At 45.6% G+C, this 18,495-nt stretch overlaps 1 protein-coding gene across 1 annotated transcript in view; it reads right to left on the reverse strand.

Annotated features, from left to right (window-relative positions):
* Positions 1–18,495, reverse strand: part of DNAI1 (dynein axonemal intermediate chain 1) — a 151,273-nt gene that overhangs the window by 40,312 nt on the left and 92,466 nt on the right. Inside the window, exons 18-21 of the mRNA XM_050913638.1 lie at positions 14,325–14,412; positions 12,387–12,466; positions 5,632–5,780; positions 4,765–4,864 (exon numbers count right to left, since the gene is read on the reverse strand). Of these exons, the coding sequence (XP_050769595.1) occupies positions 4,765–4,864; positions 5,632–5,780; positions 12,387–12,466; positions 14,325–14,412 (417 nt within the window). The remainder of the gene's footprint in view (positions 1–4,764; positions 4,865–5,631; positions 5,781–12,386; positions 12,467–14,324; positions 14,413–18,495) is intronic.

Below are 18,495 nucleotides of genomic sequence, written 5' to 3' on the forward strand. Positions count from 1 at the left end.
CAAGCCTGCTGTAAAACCTGTGGGATCCTCCTTCTCACACAAGGACTTTTCATAGCGTCACAGGGTTAGGAGGTAATTCAGGTTGGAAGAGACCCCCAGGAGTCTCTACTCCAACCTCCTGCCCAAAGCAGGGTCAGCTCTGAGGTCAGATGCGGTTGCTCAGGGCTCTACCTAATCTGGTCTTGAAAACCTCCATGAACAGAGATGGCACAATGTCTTCTGGGCAAGCTGTTCCATTACTTGACTGCCTTCGCAGTGAAAGTTTTTCCTTATATCCAGTCCAAACCTCTCGTTTCAACGCATTTCAGCTGTTGTGTCTCATCGTCCCTTCACGCACTGCTTTGAAGAGCTCGGCTCTAACTTCTTGATGACCTCCTTGTAGGCACTGGCAGGCTGCTGCTGGATTCCTTCTCCAGGCTGAACAAGCCCAGCTTGACCACACCATTACAGCCATTGCATGGGGCAGCTGTGGCCCACAGCCTGGGATCCAGCCATCCAGGGACACTTGTGACATGAGTGTCTTTGGCTTTTTTAACAGGGGTAACCATTCATGCATGAACTCAGCACAAGAAAGCATCTGCATGCCCGGAGTGAACCAGAAGTGGAGGTTTGCGACATTGCCCCTGTACAGCACAACCTGCCAACACTATTTCCTTATTTAAGGAAAGTAAGTAAAAGAAACCCAAGAAGCAAATTTCAGGTATGATTCCCACTTTTACATGTTTAAATTTTTTTTTCTGCTTTAACCATAAGTTTGAGATGGGCTTAAAGCAAACTCCCAAAGGAAAATCCTGCTGAATGCTGCAGGGATTGAATTCCACCCCTCCCCATTTCTCTGCCATCTGTCCTTACAATAAGCTGACCAACATCCCCAGATTTCCTGCACCCTAAGTGTAAGGGTCCAGGTATCCAAATCTACCTCCACTTTTTTTTTTATTTCCAAAGCGGGTCTCTCATCCCACCTAGCCTTTTTCTTCATGTCAGGCTTTTACCATTTACAACGTAAACTAAACTAGGTGTTCTCTAACCTCATTTTATTTCAGTGCTAATCACACCACTATCTGCACCCAGGTCACTGTCGGAGACGGCCTGGAGGGACCACAGAGCTGCTGCCAGCCAACTGAGCTGCAGGACTCGTGTTTAGAAATAACAGATCTCTCCACCTGTCTGCTTTAGGAACCACTGTGGAGTCTTCAAGGAATGCAAGTGTCATCTGAAATGCAATCACAGAGCAAAACTGCAGTGGACTTAGCACACTGATTGAAACGAAAGCTGAAGGCTCTATAGCAACCACTCTGCGCGCATCCAGCAGAGACTAGCTTCCATAAAGGCAGCTGGCTGTCCAGTCCTTTTGAAATCAGGCCACTTATTTAGGCACCTAGTTATAGAATTAGGAGGTTTTTTCCACACGGTGTTGGCACGGATGTGCACGTCTCAGTGATCATTTTATTTTATTTCAGTTTCCATTGCAAATCATTTACACTCATTCTGAAATAAAATGGCCATCAGGCAGAACGGGAGACTAAGGAAATTACCCAGAACATGATAAAGAGCAATAGTAGCAGTTAGTATCCACTGCACCAACAGCAGAACACGCACATTCAGGTTATTTATGAAGAAGTGGTGCTGTCCGAAGCAGATGCCCAGCTGCCAACACACACATATTTTATCATAATGCCCCTGATATTTACAGCTTTTCTTAAATCTCCACCTCCTGGATTCATGGGGATTGAGAGGTTTTTAGATTCTAAAATGCCCCAATTTCCAAGTCAGTCTTAGGAGTTAGGGGCTGATACACACATTTTGGAAACATAGCATCAGCGTGAATAAGGAAATGTGTTTTTCAAAATATGCCAGGTATCCCTTTAAGACTGCAATTAGGGCCTGATTTTAAAACCACCTCCAGGCAACCTTCAAGTTTTGCAGGCATAATTATGTGCAGATGCAAAGCTAGAGGCTCTTTATGAACAGGAGGCCTTTAATGTTTTATTTTCTGGCTGCACATCCTGTAGTTTTCTGTGTCATAGAATCATAGAATATCCTGTTAATGTAGATTTTTTCCCAGTATTAATGGATACTGCCCTTTGCGAGGTGCTGACTTATTCCCAAGAAGTGCACTCTGCTACAAAGTGGAAAATGTCCAGGAACGAAAAGGCTGTAAACAACTATTATTTACTTCACTTCCACTGCAGATCTAGAAGGTTCTGTTCAAAATAGAAACTAAACTATGTCTCAGACACACCCTGCTGCAACCAGCATAGTTAGTGGCTAACACAGAGGCCCAGGATTTCTATCAGCATCAGTCCTGGCCAGCCTACTGCAATGGGAAGACAGCTCTTGCCTGAACTTTTCCTGCTAGGCAGCCCAATTCTGGGCTGCTCCTGGCTGATGGCCACTCCTCTCAGAGTTTGGGATTAAAGGCATAAAGCAGAATTAGATCCTACTAGATTAGGATCTAATTAGGATTACTGAATTAGATCCAAGGTAGGACAGCCAAGGTGAGATACCCTGGGTACAATGCTGCCAAGTCAGTCTTCTGTCTTATCCATAGCCTCATACAAACTCCAGGCCCATGGGTACTGCAGCTACTGTGACTCTGCAACCACACAGCTAGAGTCACTGCAGCAGTGGCTAGGACAAGCTAGGGGTGGGACAAAAAGATCCCATTGCACAAACTCTTGCAAAGTCCATAGGAGCTTCTCTGCAGCAGGTAAAGCTCTGACAAAGAACCTGGGCCAAGTGAGTATCATGAAGCCTCGCCAGAAATGAGCTATCCCTGCAGAAACTTGACCACATGAAGAAGAAATCCAAGTACACCCAGTGTTTACCATGAGTAAACATGTTTAACTCATGTTACCATGAGTTATCTGCTCATGCTGCCCAGGATGTATCACTGCCTGCAGACATCTCCATCCTCTTCCCCACAGTTAGGAGCCAGGATACAGCTGGGGTACCCATAGTTCTCTGCACTGCTCAGCCCAGCACTCAATCGAAGCTGTGAATGTCAGCAGGACCCTTGCCAGGTTTGAGGGCGCACACAGCTTCACTTGTGGAAAACAAGTCAGAGGACGTGTAACACTGAATGCATTTATTTCATTCATGCAGGCCCTTCATTTGGTACATGGGAGAATGAGGACCAACAGATCCGTGAATGAAGGGCCCAGTCCTGACCCTGCCTGTGAGGGAAAAGCATCAACACTGCTTTCTGTAGGCTGTGGCATCCTGAGCTTCACAGGGAGACCAGGTGCCCCAGTGAAGAGATTTCTATTGCTTGGCTTGGGAGAGACAAATTCACAGCCTGAGCCAGCGTATCAGTGAAATGAATTTTTTGCTATAACATAAAGGTTAAGCTGCAATAAAGTTGCCAAGGCATCAATTCAATGATAGAGATATATAAAGGCCATCTTTTTGCTAGAGTAATTTGGCCAAACTGCACAGACTTTCCAGTTTATACCGGCAAAACATACAGCCCATGGTGACAGAGCAATGTGGTCGTACAGTACAAAACCAGTGTTGATGGATAGCTACGTGCCCTGGCTACTTGCCAGGCCCAAATTAACCATCTGAGCTACTACCATGGATGGCTTGGGGCAAAAATATAACTGCCATCATCTCAATATTAGGACTGGTCTAAGTACTTCATTACCAAATCATTACTCTTGGAGAGAGCCTCAGACAGTGGGAAAATGTTGATTTTATTTAATTGGAACAAAGTTCTATTGGCTGGCCCTGGGCATATTACTATAATTGATTTTTTAATATCAATATAAGTATATAACTACTTTATACTATTGCTTCTCTATACCTTGGAGGTTCAGAACCAATGCCCTGATGTCAGCTTGTACGAGGGGTGCTCTGATCTGGAGCATCAGCTCTCCATCCCCAGGGATGCACTGGATAATAAGCTGATTTCACATAGAGTTAAGTGGTTTTCTCCTAGCATGTGCAAGCTGCAAACCTACACTGATGTGGTCAACGCGAGAGCATGCAGGGACTTGCATGCATTTGCAACACCCACCTTAATGCAGCAGGAGCAGCATTGAGAAGGAGTGAGCAATTCATGCCCAGGGATATGCATGCCAAGGGCAGGAAAGCATAGGCAAAAGCAGCCTGTTCTCTGAACCTTGCTTTCCTCTCTGTCCTCTGAGTACCTCTATCCCTGAAGTAAGAGGAGCAAACTAGGACTGCAGGGAGTTTTGGCTTGCTTATGCTAGAGTTTGGCGGGACTTGGTCCCCAAGAAGCACCTGTGCTTAGAGGAGAGGGCCCACATGCATTTCTGATGGGTTTGTCAAGGCTGCAGTGAGATGTGCAGCTGATCCTCAGCATCTGCTAAAAGCCCTCTGATTTGTGATTTAACATCAGCTGTTTGCATGATTGAGCTGCAACTGAGAGATTTCTGGCCTTGTTGCTCGTAGGGGTGTGGTAGACCTTAGGAGGAGAAGGAGTAAGAAATGCTGCTGTCCAGGTTTCCTCATCTCTGTTGCTTTATGACTTCTGTGTTCTCTATAATCAGACTGAGCAAAAAGGAATTAATAGTTTTAGGGCCTTAAGCTAACAAAATGACCCTGCCATCCTGAGACAAGCATCTCAGGCAAGCTACAGCCAACTCAGCCCATCACTGTGGTGGATTCCTGCTGGTGGGGGATCTGCAGCTCCCTGACATGCTTGGCCAGGATTGGGCTGACCCGTCCCCATGCTCAACCCTAATCTCCCTTGACTTTCTCTCAGCTCAAATCAGAGCAGTGTTGCTCCCAGCCTCTCACCTTGCCATCAGTGGTGACTGCAGCAAAGACCGTGGAGGAGTAAGGGGACCATGCAACGTCCCCTACAGCAGAATTCAGGTCATAAATAAACATCGGAGTCCTGTAAAAAAAGACCCAGGGAGAAGAACTCATTTAAACACACGCTGCTCTGGAAGTGAAACATTGAGCTATAAACACTTTGATGCTGCAGCCTGTGTTGTTCAAGGCCAGCTGCAGAGGTGGGAGATGGGGTATTTCTCTATGTCAGATACCAGCCAGGGTCTGAGCCAAAGGCAAAGCAAAGCTGAGCATCAACCCAAATAGATCAGGATTGCTCCTGCTGCAATGAGAAGAAAGGGAGCATGTTTCTTTCTTTCTGAAAGCATTTTGAAAGCTTCTCCCCAACAGACACAGCAAGATGGAGTCTTTCTGGTTAATAATCATAGGGGAAAAAGTGATTTTCCCTCTCTGGAATTCTGACAACAACATTGAATATTAGAGCAGTATTGGCAACAGGAAATATTTGACTCTGACTGATTTACAACAAAATCAATTTCCTAATTGAAACCAGATATTCCTCAACTACTAACCCTGAACTTCATTATGTATTTTTAGATGTTCCAATTTTTTTTTGCCTATCTGGCTCTTAGGAGGTGTCTGGCCCCTGAGGCCATAAGCCAGCCCCTGACATTTCTCTATAGCATTGCTCCAGAAGAATAACCCTGCCACAAATCTGAGTCATCAGCCCCAAAAATAGAGATAAGAGAGCAATTAGCAATATCAACACCTAAGAGGGAAACTGAGACAGAGGTATGAGCAGAGTCAACATGCGCAGCTGGCATGTCATGGTGGACTTCCCCGCCCATGCCAGAACCCAGCAGGACCTACTTGATGGTGTGATCCCAGATCTTGACTGTCCAGTCAGAGCTGCAGGAAATGAAGACCTTCAAGTGGTAGGGATTCCAGCTGACTGAGTCCACAGCCATGTGATGGGCTTCAAACACATCCAGAAACTGGCTTGAATAGCATTTTGAACACTGCAATGGAAAGAACTAGTCAGTAATCAGAGCTAGACCTTCTTCTGGAGCTCATATTCCTGCAGAAAGATGCCTCTGAATACTTGTATGGCCTTCCAGGCTCTTCTGGGCTAGCTGGGAAGAGGTGGCTGGTACACAGAGGTGCTACAGAAACTAAATAATTTAGCACATGCTGTTTCATCCCACTTGCAGGCAACACTGAGCTCCCCTCTGCAATACACAGAGGTAGGAATTGAAGTTGTCTGGTTGGATTTACAGCCAGAGCCAGGCCCCAGAGCCCATTCTCCACTGCGGGAGCTCCATCGCCTTCGTGCCAGCCTGGGCTCCTGCCCTGCTTCTGTAAAAGGCTCTCGGGAAAGGCAGGGGAAAATGGCTCTTGTGTTGCTCATGAGCACCCAGCACCATTTGCATTTGAAGTGTCACAATTAAAACTTCCAGTAACAGTGCTCTCAGCACAAGAATGACCGATCAGACCCTTTCACTCTAAGGATTTTGGGAACATGCCAAAAGTCCCTTCCCTGCCATCACCCTGCAACAGCCTGCTCTGAGAGCCTGCCCCATAAACACAGCTCTGCAGCTCTTTCTCTTGTGCCACTTGTGACTTCCTGGAGGGGTGTGAGAACCACAAGAGGTTGGCTAGCACTCAGGGATGCCCCCGATGGGCAGGTGGGCCACCTGCACCCCAGCCAACAGCAGCTTGTAAACTGGGCAAACCCTGCACATGCATGCAAGGGTCAGGCCAGCAGCATCACAGCTGCGGGTGCTACTGAATGGCAAAATGTAGGATGTGTGCAAGAGCTGGAAAACATTTGGGAGCCTTGGAAAAGTCACTTTGTGTGTGAGCTCATGAAGTAGGGGAGAAATTACGATCTGCTTGTCTGCACGAGCAGAATACAGGACTTGATCCAGATCCTGTCAGTTCTGTGTACACAGAAAAATTAGGTTATCCTCCCCAAACCTCCTCCCCTCCGAGGGCACTGGAGGTTGCCTTCTTTAGCAACAAGGATCTCATCTCACAAATAATGTCCTCCTGGTTGAGTTCTCACACACAAGCTGTATCCACACAGCAGGTTGGGGCTGGTTGCAGGATTTTCTATCGGTCTGTCTCGGTGCTGTCACTACAAGGACTTTTCAGCACCTTTCATTACTCCCTAATGAACGCAGCAACACATCATCTGCCCAAGCAGCAGGATTGCTGAAGTGTTACATGACTTCTTTAACTCTTGCAAACCAAAGCTCTAACTAATCATAAGGCTTAACTGTTTATTACATATGACACTCACTGTCTGGGTACTCAGACCTGCTTTTTTCCGATGCCCTTGTGCACTGGTGCAGGTACTGGATCGAGGGTGCTAAACTATTCACATAGCAGCAGCTCCTGCATCCCCGGGAGGCTTGCTGTGGTAGGAAATGGAAACAAGAAAGTGGCTCATGTCCCACTGAGATTTACTGACAGTGTCTATAGCTTGCTAATAGTTCGATGCATAGTCTGTCTCTGAGTTACTGTCCCTGTGTGTAATTATGGGACTGAAATCTCCTTTAATGGCATGTTTCATAACTATTTCCTAATTCTTAATGTTCAGCCACTAGGAAAACTGGTACTTGGCTTGTTTTGAAAGTCACTTTGCTGGGAACAGACAGAATGGGTCACGAGTAATTAACACAAGAGAGAAGCTGCTTTATCCGTCTGTCCTTCCACACATGTGGATTGAAGGTCCCTAATATCTGAGGACTTTGAAGAGTGAGATCCTAACCAGATTTGTCTGCATCCAACAGAACTGTAACGCTTAGCACTCTGTTTTTAAAGCCTTGTTGGGGCTGGGCTTTTGATCAGTGCAGCTGTCCAGGCACTGGTACGGGAGGCCTGTCGTGCTCTGGGATGTGCTGATCCACAGCAGCGGCTTTGCAGTCTGCAAGTTTGGCCCAGAGCTGAGGCCCAGGCCCTGACAGGAAAGGGATCTGCGTTTTTCCTGTGAAATCAGCAGCAAAAAGGGCTCTGTAGGGCAGATGCCTGGCTCTGTCCCTTCTGAGAAATGAACCCTGTGTGCCTGCTTTAGCCTAAAGCCATACACCATGCTCTGGTAGTGCCTGCCAGCCCCACACCATGTTCACCCCAACCTTTGGTATCGTCTCTGATGAGCGAGACAGGGCCATGTTCTTCCAAAGATACATTTTGAAGAAACACCACAAACTTGAAAAAAAGCTCAGAAAGAAGTATGACTTTAATGAATAAAAGAGTTTCTGAGCTAACTAGAACTGCTGGCAAAGTCTTCCCCTACTATTCACTTTAAAAACCCTACATTTATTAGACACACGTCAGGATGAAAACAAAACCACTGGAAAACGTGACGCCTAACTCCTGACAAGACAGCTTTGAAGAGGATGAGTAGATTCAGGGAGCAGGCATTTGTGCAGCCTGTCTGATCTTTTAGAGCACTGGTCCAATTTGCTGAGAGTGTTTTTCTCCTATTTAAATGGTGGTAGACGTGTGTGACTAGTAAACAGTATTTTTATGATGAGACAGGAAAGCAAGAATGTGTCTATGGCAATACAGGAAACCAGTACCAAGATGACTACTGACAGGGCTACAAAACATAAGGGAGGAATACTGGGAGGAAAGGAGAACTCCAAGGACACAAAACTTATGAATAATCTTCATTAACAGCACTTCAGTTTACACTAGGTGTTAGCCTGATACAAAACTCCTCCGCATCCATGGTGAATGGATGGTTATGAGTGTCCTTATAAAGCAGAGGGTTTCTTTAGTTCATTAAGAGAAACACTGAGACTCTAGGCAACATAGAAATCCAAAACCAATCTTTTTCAAAGGAGGTTTGCATCTGGCAACAGAAAGAGTACTGCCCAACACTGGCACACCCAGGCAGATCACAACACCCAGCTGCTCTTCAGAAACCACGGACACTAACGTGTCCCCTGTTGTTGCAGACAGCTGTTACCAGCAACAACAGAGGGTCTCCTTGGTTTTTGCTCAGTGCCTCCTTGTAGAGATCTGTAACAGAAATGCTAAGATTTGTAGAAAGGCTTACGAATGGAAACAGAGGCATGTGAATGCATCAGGAGAAATCATAGGAAATGGTAAAAGAAAGAACCTGTGTTAATTGATGGCAAATGCAGTCAGTCAAGTGACAAGATAACCGGACAGAACAAATAGAAGCCCCAAAGATAAGGTGGCGAGAAGATGAGGAACAGAACTCAAGCCATAAAATATCCAGACAAGGAAAACAACTTTGCCTAAGCCAAAGCAAGACTAGACACTGAGGCAAACAATCTCTCCATTACTAAAGGGTCACTTGAAGTCAGAGCCTGTCCAGAAAGCAGTTTGTCATCATCGTTTAAGGAAAAGCCAAGAGATGTGATAAGGACTCAAAAGCCAGCATCCTTTGTCACCTGTATAACCACAAGAAATCCTATCCTAACCACACAGATACAAATGTCCTGGTACTTAGTATGAGAGAATGAGTGAAATTAATTTTGTTTAAAATTAGAATCACCTTTTCCTTCTATACAGTCTTGCACTGAGTTTTATTACATTCATTTGCTACACTCTCAAGCAAACTGCCTAAGACTGAAAAAAACCCCTCTCTTACATGAATATGTTCAAATCTCATCACAATTTTTCTGTTGAAGACCTGTTTATTAAGAAGTAATTCTGACCAAAGAGTTGAAACCACAATAATGTTTCAATATGAATCTCAGAGACCATACTTTTTGATACCAAAGCTGAACAATTCCTAAACAGCAAATAAGATATGCAAAGAGGCAGTTTTGCATTACAGAATCATATTAATGCAGAAACAGTTTGTCCTCTACGTAAAAGGGCAACAGATAGGTCTGTGTGTAATTAAGATAATGATTTCTTGGCTTCAGAAACACTATTAACTAAGCCATTTTTTAAAATTCACCGTAATTGTTCTGCAGCTCAAGAATTAACATATTATCATGCTATTTGTGGGCATGCCTGGTCTCTGAAAAAACACCTCCCTGAAATTCACTTTCCAGTTTATTTAATAAATAATCTAAAATTCGGCCCATGTGAAGAGCAGCCCATGTTTGATCCCTGACTCATACAGCATGTAAGAAGTCTGTCCCTCTCACTCAACGTGCAGTGGCAAGGGCAAGTGCAGCACGGAGACCCAAGCAGCTCACTCCTGCTCAGTGCAGCAACAGGACCTGAGAGCTGCTCAAATGGCTGTGGGACTGTCACTGTCCTCAGCATCCACGTGGAGCAAGGCTCTGGGAAGCAGTCCACAGGTAGCTCCAGTAACGGGTTCAGATGTGCAGTGTTTCAATAAAGCGTATGATGAAGGTGCGTGGTAGTCCTTGAGAAATATCTGGAGCAGCAGCTGACCCCAGAACTTTTGAAACTGCTTGTAGCAAACTCTTGGGGGACACTAAGGGTGCAAGCACTCTTCCACCTGGTTTTGTGGATACTATGGAGGCCTGCTTGTGCTAGACACAAGATTTCTCTTCCTTGTGTTAGCCCATACAATCTGATGGAAGATTGCCTCTTCCTGCCCATGGGAACACCTGAGTTTTATAGGGCAGTGTTGCACAATGTGAGAGTGGTCCCACTTTTCGCTGAGGCTCACCAATGCAGGAATGTTTTGTTGCTTACCAGTAACCCTGAAATCAGCCTTAGCACCAATAAAAGAGAAGATCCTGTATAACAGTATCTCTCTGCATTTTTCCACCCAAGAAGTGGTTAAAATATCAGCGTGGCTTCATGGCTGGTATCACTCCTTATGTTAAAACCCCATCCTAGTTCTAGTTTCACTGAAGATCATCCAAGGCAGCTTTGTCAATGCAAATGCTGCCAAATTGTGTTCCTATTCAGTGCTCCTCCACGAAGCTTTCCTTTGCTATGTAACTCAGCCAGGACACCAGCCTGAACATTTCTCCTGAAGGGTAGCTGATGGCCCCCACCTGACACTGACATCCACTATCATACTCACCGATATCCATTATTCACCTAAGCATAGAGGAAGTTAAAACATGTGGTTCCTTACTGCCTTTTGATCAGGACTAGACACAACAGTACCCAAACAATCTGGAGTACAATACCCAGGGTACCAACTCCCGTGGGTGACCAGCCAACTCAGAACATCTGCCCATGACTAGACAGATGCTTCGTATCCTGAAAGCATCAACAAAAAGCCATTGCACCTACCTCTCTGTCCATTGCCCAGCCCCCCCACTTCTCCACCTCCTTTCTGCACCTGTCTTGTCCAATGCAAGTGAGCACTACTCAGAAATCCTCCCTAGATACTGCCTGGCAGAGGGAGAGATTTCAATCAGCATCATCCCTCTGGAAGGGATACATATTTGTTAAGTCTGTCTTGCCTCAGTGATTGATACTGATTTCAGAATACGATTTCCTTTGGGTTCTTTTTCTGTTTTCTTTCCCTTTTGCAGGCAGGACATGCGGAAGGAGCTTACAGCATCCTCTAGGGATGGCTGGATGGATCTGCTCTGCACATCAGCCTCCTGCTGATGGTCCACCCCCCACACCAAAGGGCTGTGGCTACAATATTAACAAAGCCTCAAAGCCAGCTCAGAGGAATGCTGTGCAAACAAAAGTTATATGAGTAAGCAGCTACTGGCTTTATTTTCAAGGCTAAATACAGGAGAGCTCAAAACTTCCTATTTTTAGCTTGATTTCTTAAGAAAACACAATGTCTGTGTCCTGCTGTCTGCTTGTCTCTCCTCCCAAACAACTTTTGACCTCACTGGCAATTTCAGCCGAAGCTGGCTGCACGCAGGACTTGGCAATATTAAGGTCTTACACATTCTATAAAAAGGGGTGGCTGTAGGGTGCAAACATCTGGGCAGTGTCCCCACCCTGGGAAGGGCAAGCAAAGCTTGGCTGCTGCCCTCGCCACATGGCTGGAGCTGGCTGGCTGACAGCTCCCAGCTGGTGTTGGGCACCAAGGCATCAGGCTGCAGGAGAGCACTGGAGGGGAGGTAGCCAGCACTGTCTGCAGGAATCAAGGGTTATAGCATGGAGGTGGGATCACTGAGCTGCGGACAGCATGGGGGTGATCAGAGGGAGGAAGGATTTGAGTAGATAGTGAGGAACTGGAGATAGGAGGGTAAGGAGAAAGTGGGACTGGGAAAAGGATCTGGGATGTAATTGTGAAAGGGAAGGGCTGCGGGACACCAATCCATAGGAAACAAGTCTTCATTAGCCTCACTGCTCACAGGATAACAGGCCTAAAAAGGAAAAGAGATGAGATTTTTCCTGCCATTTCCCCATAGCCATGAGGACAGAGGATCAATGCCTTTTAACTTCTGCTCTGATCATAGTTAGTGCCTCACTTGCACAGCTGCAATCTGCAAAGCATTCTGGGATGCAGTTTGCATGAAAAACGTTTCTGCAAAATAAGGTCTTAATTGGGATGTGCAGAGAGCTCCCTGCGACCCTCTGTGGCTCTGTGCTGGTCTCAGGCTCACCACAGGGATCTGAGGGCAGGACCACTCTCTGAAGTTGTACTTTGTTACTGCCTGAGCAAACAGTTGAGATGATAAACCTGAAAGACAAGCACGGGTCAGGGGATGTAAAACAAGGGACAAAGAAACCATTCTTACCTTATAGATCTTTCCCTCTTCAGTACCAACGAGAAACAAATAGTCTATCTTTTTGTGAAAATCAAATGATGTCCCGCAGCCTGTTAACAGAAGAAAGGTCTGTCAGACAGAGAATTGGTTCAACTGGCCAGCACATGCTCCCTGCCTATGGTACACACACAGTGCCAGTGTTTTCAGAAGTGATTTATTAGCCAGAAGCTCCCAAAAGAAATAAGAGCCACCCCTTCTGCAAACACTTTCCAAGCTGTGCCTGTCCCCAAGACCTGCAATTTGAAAAGCCAACATAGAGAAAGGGAAAAGGGAACTGGAAGAACTGGAAGGGAACTGGAAGAACAGATTGGCCTGGGATTCACTTTGATAAGAATTTAAAATGCCTGGTGCAAATGTAAGAGTCGCAAGGACCAGACCTGCCTCCTATTGCAGAAGAACAGATCTTTTCTGTTTGTTTAGTATTCACAAAAACATAAATGGTTTCCCATGCATAAAAGAGCCCAGAGAGGAAACACGACATCATACCTCCCTATGCCCTTTTCCTCCTTAGCTCAGAAGCCATTTAGCAGGCTCATTTCAGTAAAGCCAATAGCAAAGGATGTGATTTGGGAAGAAATCTTCTGCCAGGCACAGAAGGATCCTCTTAACTTCAAAAGCCCTGAATTGAGCAACATTGTGAACTGTGTTTAAAACAGGTGTCAGCCACAATAGGATGTGACTCCTTGAGATGTTGTGGCTTCTGCTCTTGAGGCAGATGCAACATCACCCAAGAAAGCCAATTCGCATGGTGGTGAAAGAAGATTTCAGCAGGGTCCTTGAGCAGAAGATGGAATGTCTGCAGGGTGCCAGAGCAACTTGGGGCTGTTGACCAGCAGGGACACCCACAGCAATCATTAGACAAGAAACAGGAACAATCAGACAAGTCTCAGAAGCACATAGTTACAGAGAACTTTCTGCAAAGGCAGCTGCCTTAAATGTTATGTCTTAAACATTAACAAAATGTAGTCCTCAAAGGAATTGTTAAGGTCGTTTCAACCCTGTAATACTGTCTGCATTTTTAACATTTAAATAGATTGTTAAATATTCAACACAAGTCTTTGAAAATCCATTTCCCAGTAACGCTAACAAATAAACCCAAAGCTCCTGGGAGTTCTGCATTGTACTGCTTTAGCTGGACTCTTGCAACCTATGTGACAATGCAAACTTTCTCACAAACAAATTGTTCAGCAGTTACTAGCCTAGCAACACAGCAATCCTTAAATGCAGAGCAAGTGCCTTCTCCAAACCCAGGCCACAGCTTCACAGGCAAAAGCAGGTGCAGTAGGATGATCAGGGCATTCCTCAAGACTCCCTGTGTAGTCCAAGATGACCAGAGCTGACTCATCCCATCCTATCCCAAACACAGGATGGTCAGGATGAAGGCATTCAGCCTAGGAGGACTGCACTTTCTCCACCTTGTATGGAGGGAGCCTAACATAGTAGCTCAGAATAGATGTGCTTTTAGGGAGCCAAAACCCAATGAGGCACATCCCACCACTGGCTGGATGAGCTGTACACCCAGGAAAGGGCAAAGGTTGCTTTTCATCTTGATTTGGCCAGTCCAGATCAATGTCTGGTAGGAAGAACAAAACCTACTTAGTTTTGACAAATACAGGTAATGCTTGTGCCTTGTCCGCATTGGGATATCCCAGTAAAACAGACATTTTTTTAATTAATGTTCATCTTTTTCTGCAAGCAAAGGCAAGATGTAACCAGCAAAACTTGACTCAATTAGCGGCCATTGCTCCAGACAGACTTTGCCCTACTACATGATGAAAGCAAGGAGGCGTAACCCTTCTTTAGCTCCTTTCCATCGCAACACCCCACTCCCAATTTAATTCCTCAGAATGACTGATTAGAGGCTTTGTGTCAGTAATTAATCAGCATGGCAAGGACTTGGGCTCCTACCAAGTGTTTGCAGCTGCAGCCCCTCTGGCCCCTGCATCGTTGTTCCCTCTACTGACAGCTTGATGACATCTGTATGAACCAGCTCATTCTGCAGGCAGAGGAGATTCCACATGAATAACATGCTTTACAGCAACAATACAGAGACATTCAGTACTATGAAATGGCAAATTTTATGGAGGAATTTTAAAAAGCTGTCCAAAAGTTGCTTAATGTTTCATGCTCGCAGTTGGCAACTTGCTAACATGCTGTTTTACATAAAACCTCCAGGAAACTGATGCTTTGGTGCACTGGAACTGAGAGCCACTGGTACATCACCCAGACACACGCAGCTGACCTGGTAAGCTTTGGGTTTTGGGGCCAACGTTTTTGAGTGGAGGTTGACACTGTCAGCTTAAATCATCGTGTTAAGTGAAATCACCCTGTGTGGCTTAAGATGGGTATTGTATATTATCATGGAGCTAACTAAAACCCACACTAATGGATAGTAATTTACCACCTTGCCAGTCTTTGCTTCTTACCATCTTCCTGTGATGCCCAGAGCAGCCTCAGTTCCCAATACTCACAATCCCACAGGCTCTGAGATTCAAATAACAACAACATCTAGCGAGCAGCTCCCCCAAGGGAAAAGTCCCAATGTTGCTGTTACCAGCAGAGCTCTAAAGAGCTCTCACTGCAGGCCACGACACTGCTGTGCTAGGTGATGTATGAACATAGGGCAAAAAGGCTGTCCCCCAAAGAGTTTACAGTCAAGGTGGGAGACAGAAGACAGACGAAAATAGACACAATGTGGGTGAATATGAGGAAATGACAAGAGAGCAAAGAGCCATTCTTAGACTAGCTTTGGGAATTAAAATACCACTGCAGTATGGAATTGGTTGTGAATATAAGAATACCCTGGGGCTGATAAAAGGAACAAAGAACAAAAGATTAAATTAGTGAGCAGTGTGGGCTGAGGACTGGATGTTTTCATGAATCTGCAGATTTCCCACTGGAGCACTGTAAGAACAAAACGTAACTTCTTAGCTCAGTGAATCAAGCTTTAGTTGGAGCTTCTCTATGCCCAGAGCAGGACTCAGGTGGAAAAAGAGATTCTGCCTGGCCAAGTTAATCCCAGGGAATTGCATGTTAGGGAAGGTGGGAGAAGACCTTGTGACTACCTGTTCAGTACTGGAATTCAGAGGGGACAGCGTCCTGTAAGACATTTCTATCTTATTTTGGGGTGTCCTGGCTTCGGCGGGGATAGTTATTTTTCTTCGTAGTAGCTGGTACAGTGTGTTTTGGATTTAGTGTGAGAATACTGTTGATAACACACTGATGTTTTAGTTGTTGCTAAGTAGCACTTATCCTAAACCAAGGATTTTTCAGTTTCCCATGCTCTGCCAGCAAGCAGGTGTGCAAGAAGCTGGGAGAGAGCATGGCCAGGACAGCTGACCCAAACTAGCCAAAGGGATATTCCATACCATAGAACATCATGCTCAGTATATGAATAGGGGGAGTTGGCTGGGAGGGGTGGATCGCTGCTCAGGCATTGGTCAGTGGGTGGTGAGCAATTGCATTGTGCATCACTTGTCTTTTCTTGGGTGTTTGGGGTTTTTTTGTTATATTCCTTTTCATTACAATTATTATAATATTATTATTATTGTTATTATGATATTTAATTTTACTTTAGTTATTAAACTGTTCTTATCTCAACCCACGAGGTTTTTTTTCCTGATCCTCCTCCCCATCCCACTGGGAGAGGGGAGGAGTGAGTGGCTGCATGGTGCTTAGTTGCTGGCTGGGGTTAAACCACAACATGCGGGTACAAATTTACAGAAGGTTCAAGAAAGGCCAAAACCCATAAAATAATGTACTCCCTTCTCACTAATTTGCACTGCTGCACACCCACATGCCCTGGCCTATTGATGGCAGTAACTGTTCTCTCAGAGAGCAGCGAGAAGCAGGACAGACTCCTGCAGCCTGCAGAGTCCTACCTTCTGTTAGTGACTCTTCTTGCAGCACGTGGGTTACATCAAGTCAGATTCAGTGGGTAAAGGCAGGAGTGATGCTGAGAAAGAAGCCATATATGCTGGTGTATGTGTGCAAGAATTGGAAAGAGTAGTGCCCAGAGCATCCAGGAGCAGCGCATATTCCACATGCTGCTCATTGTCCATCCAAATAGGAGTGCTGGTGGGCTGCTGGGAGTGCAGTCAGGACATGCTGAGCAGGCAGTTGCCTCCGCTCAGACTCCCAGGTCTGCCTGCTCTCCAGAGAGCATCTGCTCTGTCCAAGCCATGGCTGGTGGCCACATAAGTCTAGTCTGAAAAGCAGCTTTGGAGTTGCCCGCAGCCGATCACGTCGGTATACCCAGTATGTCACAGAGGTCAGGCACGTGATCTGGGCAGGCCCAGAGATGTGCTAGCACACTTACTCTCTGTTCTGGTAGAAAGGCAAACCACAGGAGACCTTCTCTCTAAGCACACACCTTTCTGCAGCCTTTATCTGAACATGCCTCCCAGCACTTCCACCTGGCCAAGGCCTCTGTGGACAGCTTCTGTAGCCTCTCGCCTTCACAAGGGATCTGACTTGTGCAGACTTCCCTTTTGTGCTGCTTTTATTTTGTACCCAGCTTCACAGTCTGGAAATGCATCTGTTCCTCGGGCTGTTTGTCGCCAGAGCCCTTTGCATATTCCTCTGGGTGAACAGACTGTCGACAGTTTGGCCTTCCAGGAATACTGAACAATAATATGTTGCTTCTGCCTAACAACTGTAAAGCACTTTGTAAGCATTAGTGAATTAGGCCTTGCAGCTGCCTGTTTCGTTTTAGTTATTAGCCTCAAGTGATGAAGGAGGCCCAGAGCTGTTGAGTAATTTAGCTCTAGGTCACGTAGGAAGGGTGAACTACAGCTACTAATCAAACCTGGGATTGCTGAGGATCAGCCTGAGAAGCAGTGCCAGGCTGCATCCCAACCAATTCTTTGACATGCCTCTGACAGCTCTCCTTTTTGATAGCCAACGTGTGCACTCAAGGTGAGAGAGCAGTCATCCAGCTGCAGAAGTTCTGCATCCTTCCTCGCCATTTTACACCTTCATGGTGACCCAAAACCAAGCCAAGATGATAGCCTAAGCACACACAGCTCATGTGCTGTCTCGTGAAGTTTGTCCAAAGTGATTGCGCCCGTTTCTAACAGAGACAACCACTATGGTCAAGGCAGATTACCTGTGCATAGCGAACATTTGACAACTCTTCTATCCAAATTTTGAGTGTGGCTTGCCAAATATTCAGCTGGAAGTAAGAATGAATTTATTGACTTTCTGCTCTCAGCTTTGGAAGTGTCAAACAGCTATCAGTGTTTGAAGAAGCTTTACTTCTGGATAGTCCTGTCAAAAAGATTAACGAAGCTCTCTTTCATTTATTCCCTATTTGCACTATGGATTTGCAAAACAGAAGACCTCTGGAGTCTCTTCAATTTTATTCTAAGTAAAACCCAGAGATAGCTCTTCTGTAAAACTGGAACTCAAGCAGATTCTCCATTTCTCCTTGTTAGGTACAAAACCACAGATTGTAACAAAACACCCTTTTAATTCTGTCTCTTGCTTTCTCTGTTGAATCTCCAACCAAAAAAAGAAACCAGACTAAACTTCGCTGGTTTCCACCCCTGCCTGCTAAGTACATACCAGTTCTGGCAATTTCAGACGTAACCTCACCTCAGAAAAAATCTTAAAACAGTGCTTTTCACATGGGCGTGAAGTGCAAGGAATAAGTAGAAATGACATTGTGCTACGTGGGTGCAGGTCTTAGAAGTCACACCAAGGATGTGGGAACACAGTTAAGCACAGATGAATCACAGAAATGTTGCAAAAGACCCTGTACCAGGTGAGTCGCCATTAGAGTCCATCTACAGACTCTTAGGTTGTCCCGGTTGTGGCATTCCTCTGAAGTAAGAAGCTTAACCCAGTGTTTCTTGCCTCCAAAGTGGAGCAGGCTGAGCACACTCAGTTACTGGGGCTCAGCTGCTAGGTGTTGTCATGGTTTAACCCCAGCCAGCAACTAAGCACCACGCAGCCGCTCCCTCATTCCTCCCCGCCCCCAGTGGAATGGGGAGGAGAATCAAAAAAAAGTAAAACTCGTGGGTTGAGATAAGAACAGTTTAATAACTAAAGTAAAATAAAATACTAACAATAATAATAA

This window comes from Gymnogyps californianus, chromosome Z (assembly GCF_018139145.2).
Source record: "Gymnogyps californianus isolate 813 chromosome Z, ASM1813914v2, whole genome shotgun sequence".
NCBI classification, from domain to species: Eukaryota; Metazoa; Chordata; class Aves; order Accipitriformes; family Cathartidae; genus Gymnogyps; species Gymnogyps californianus.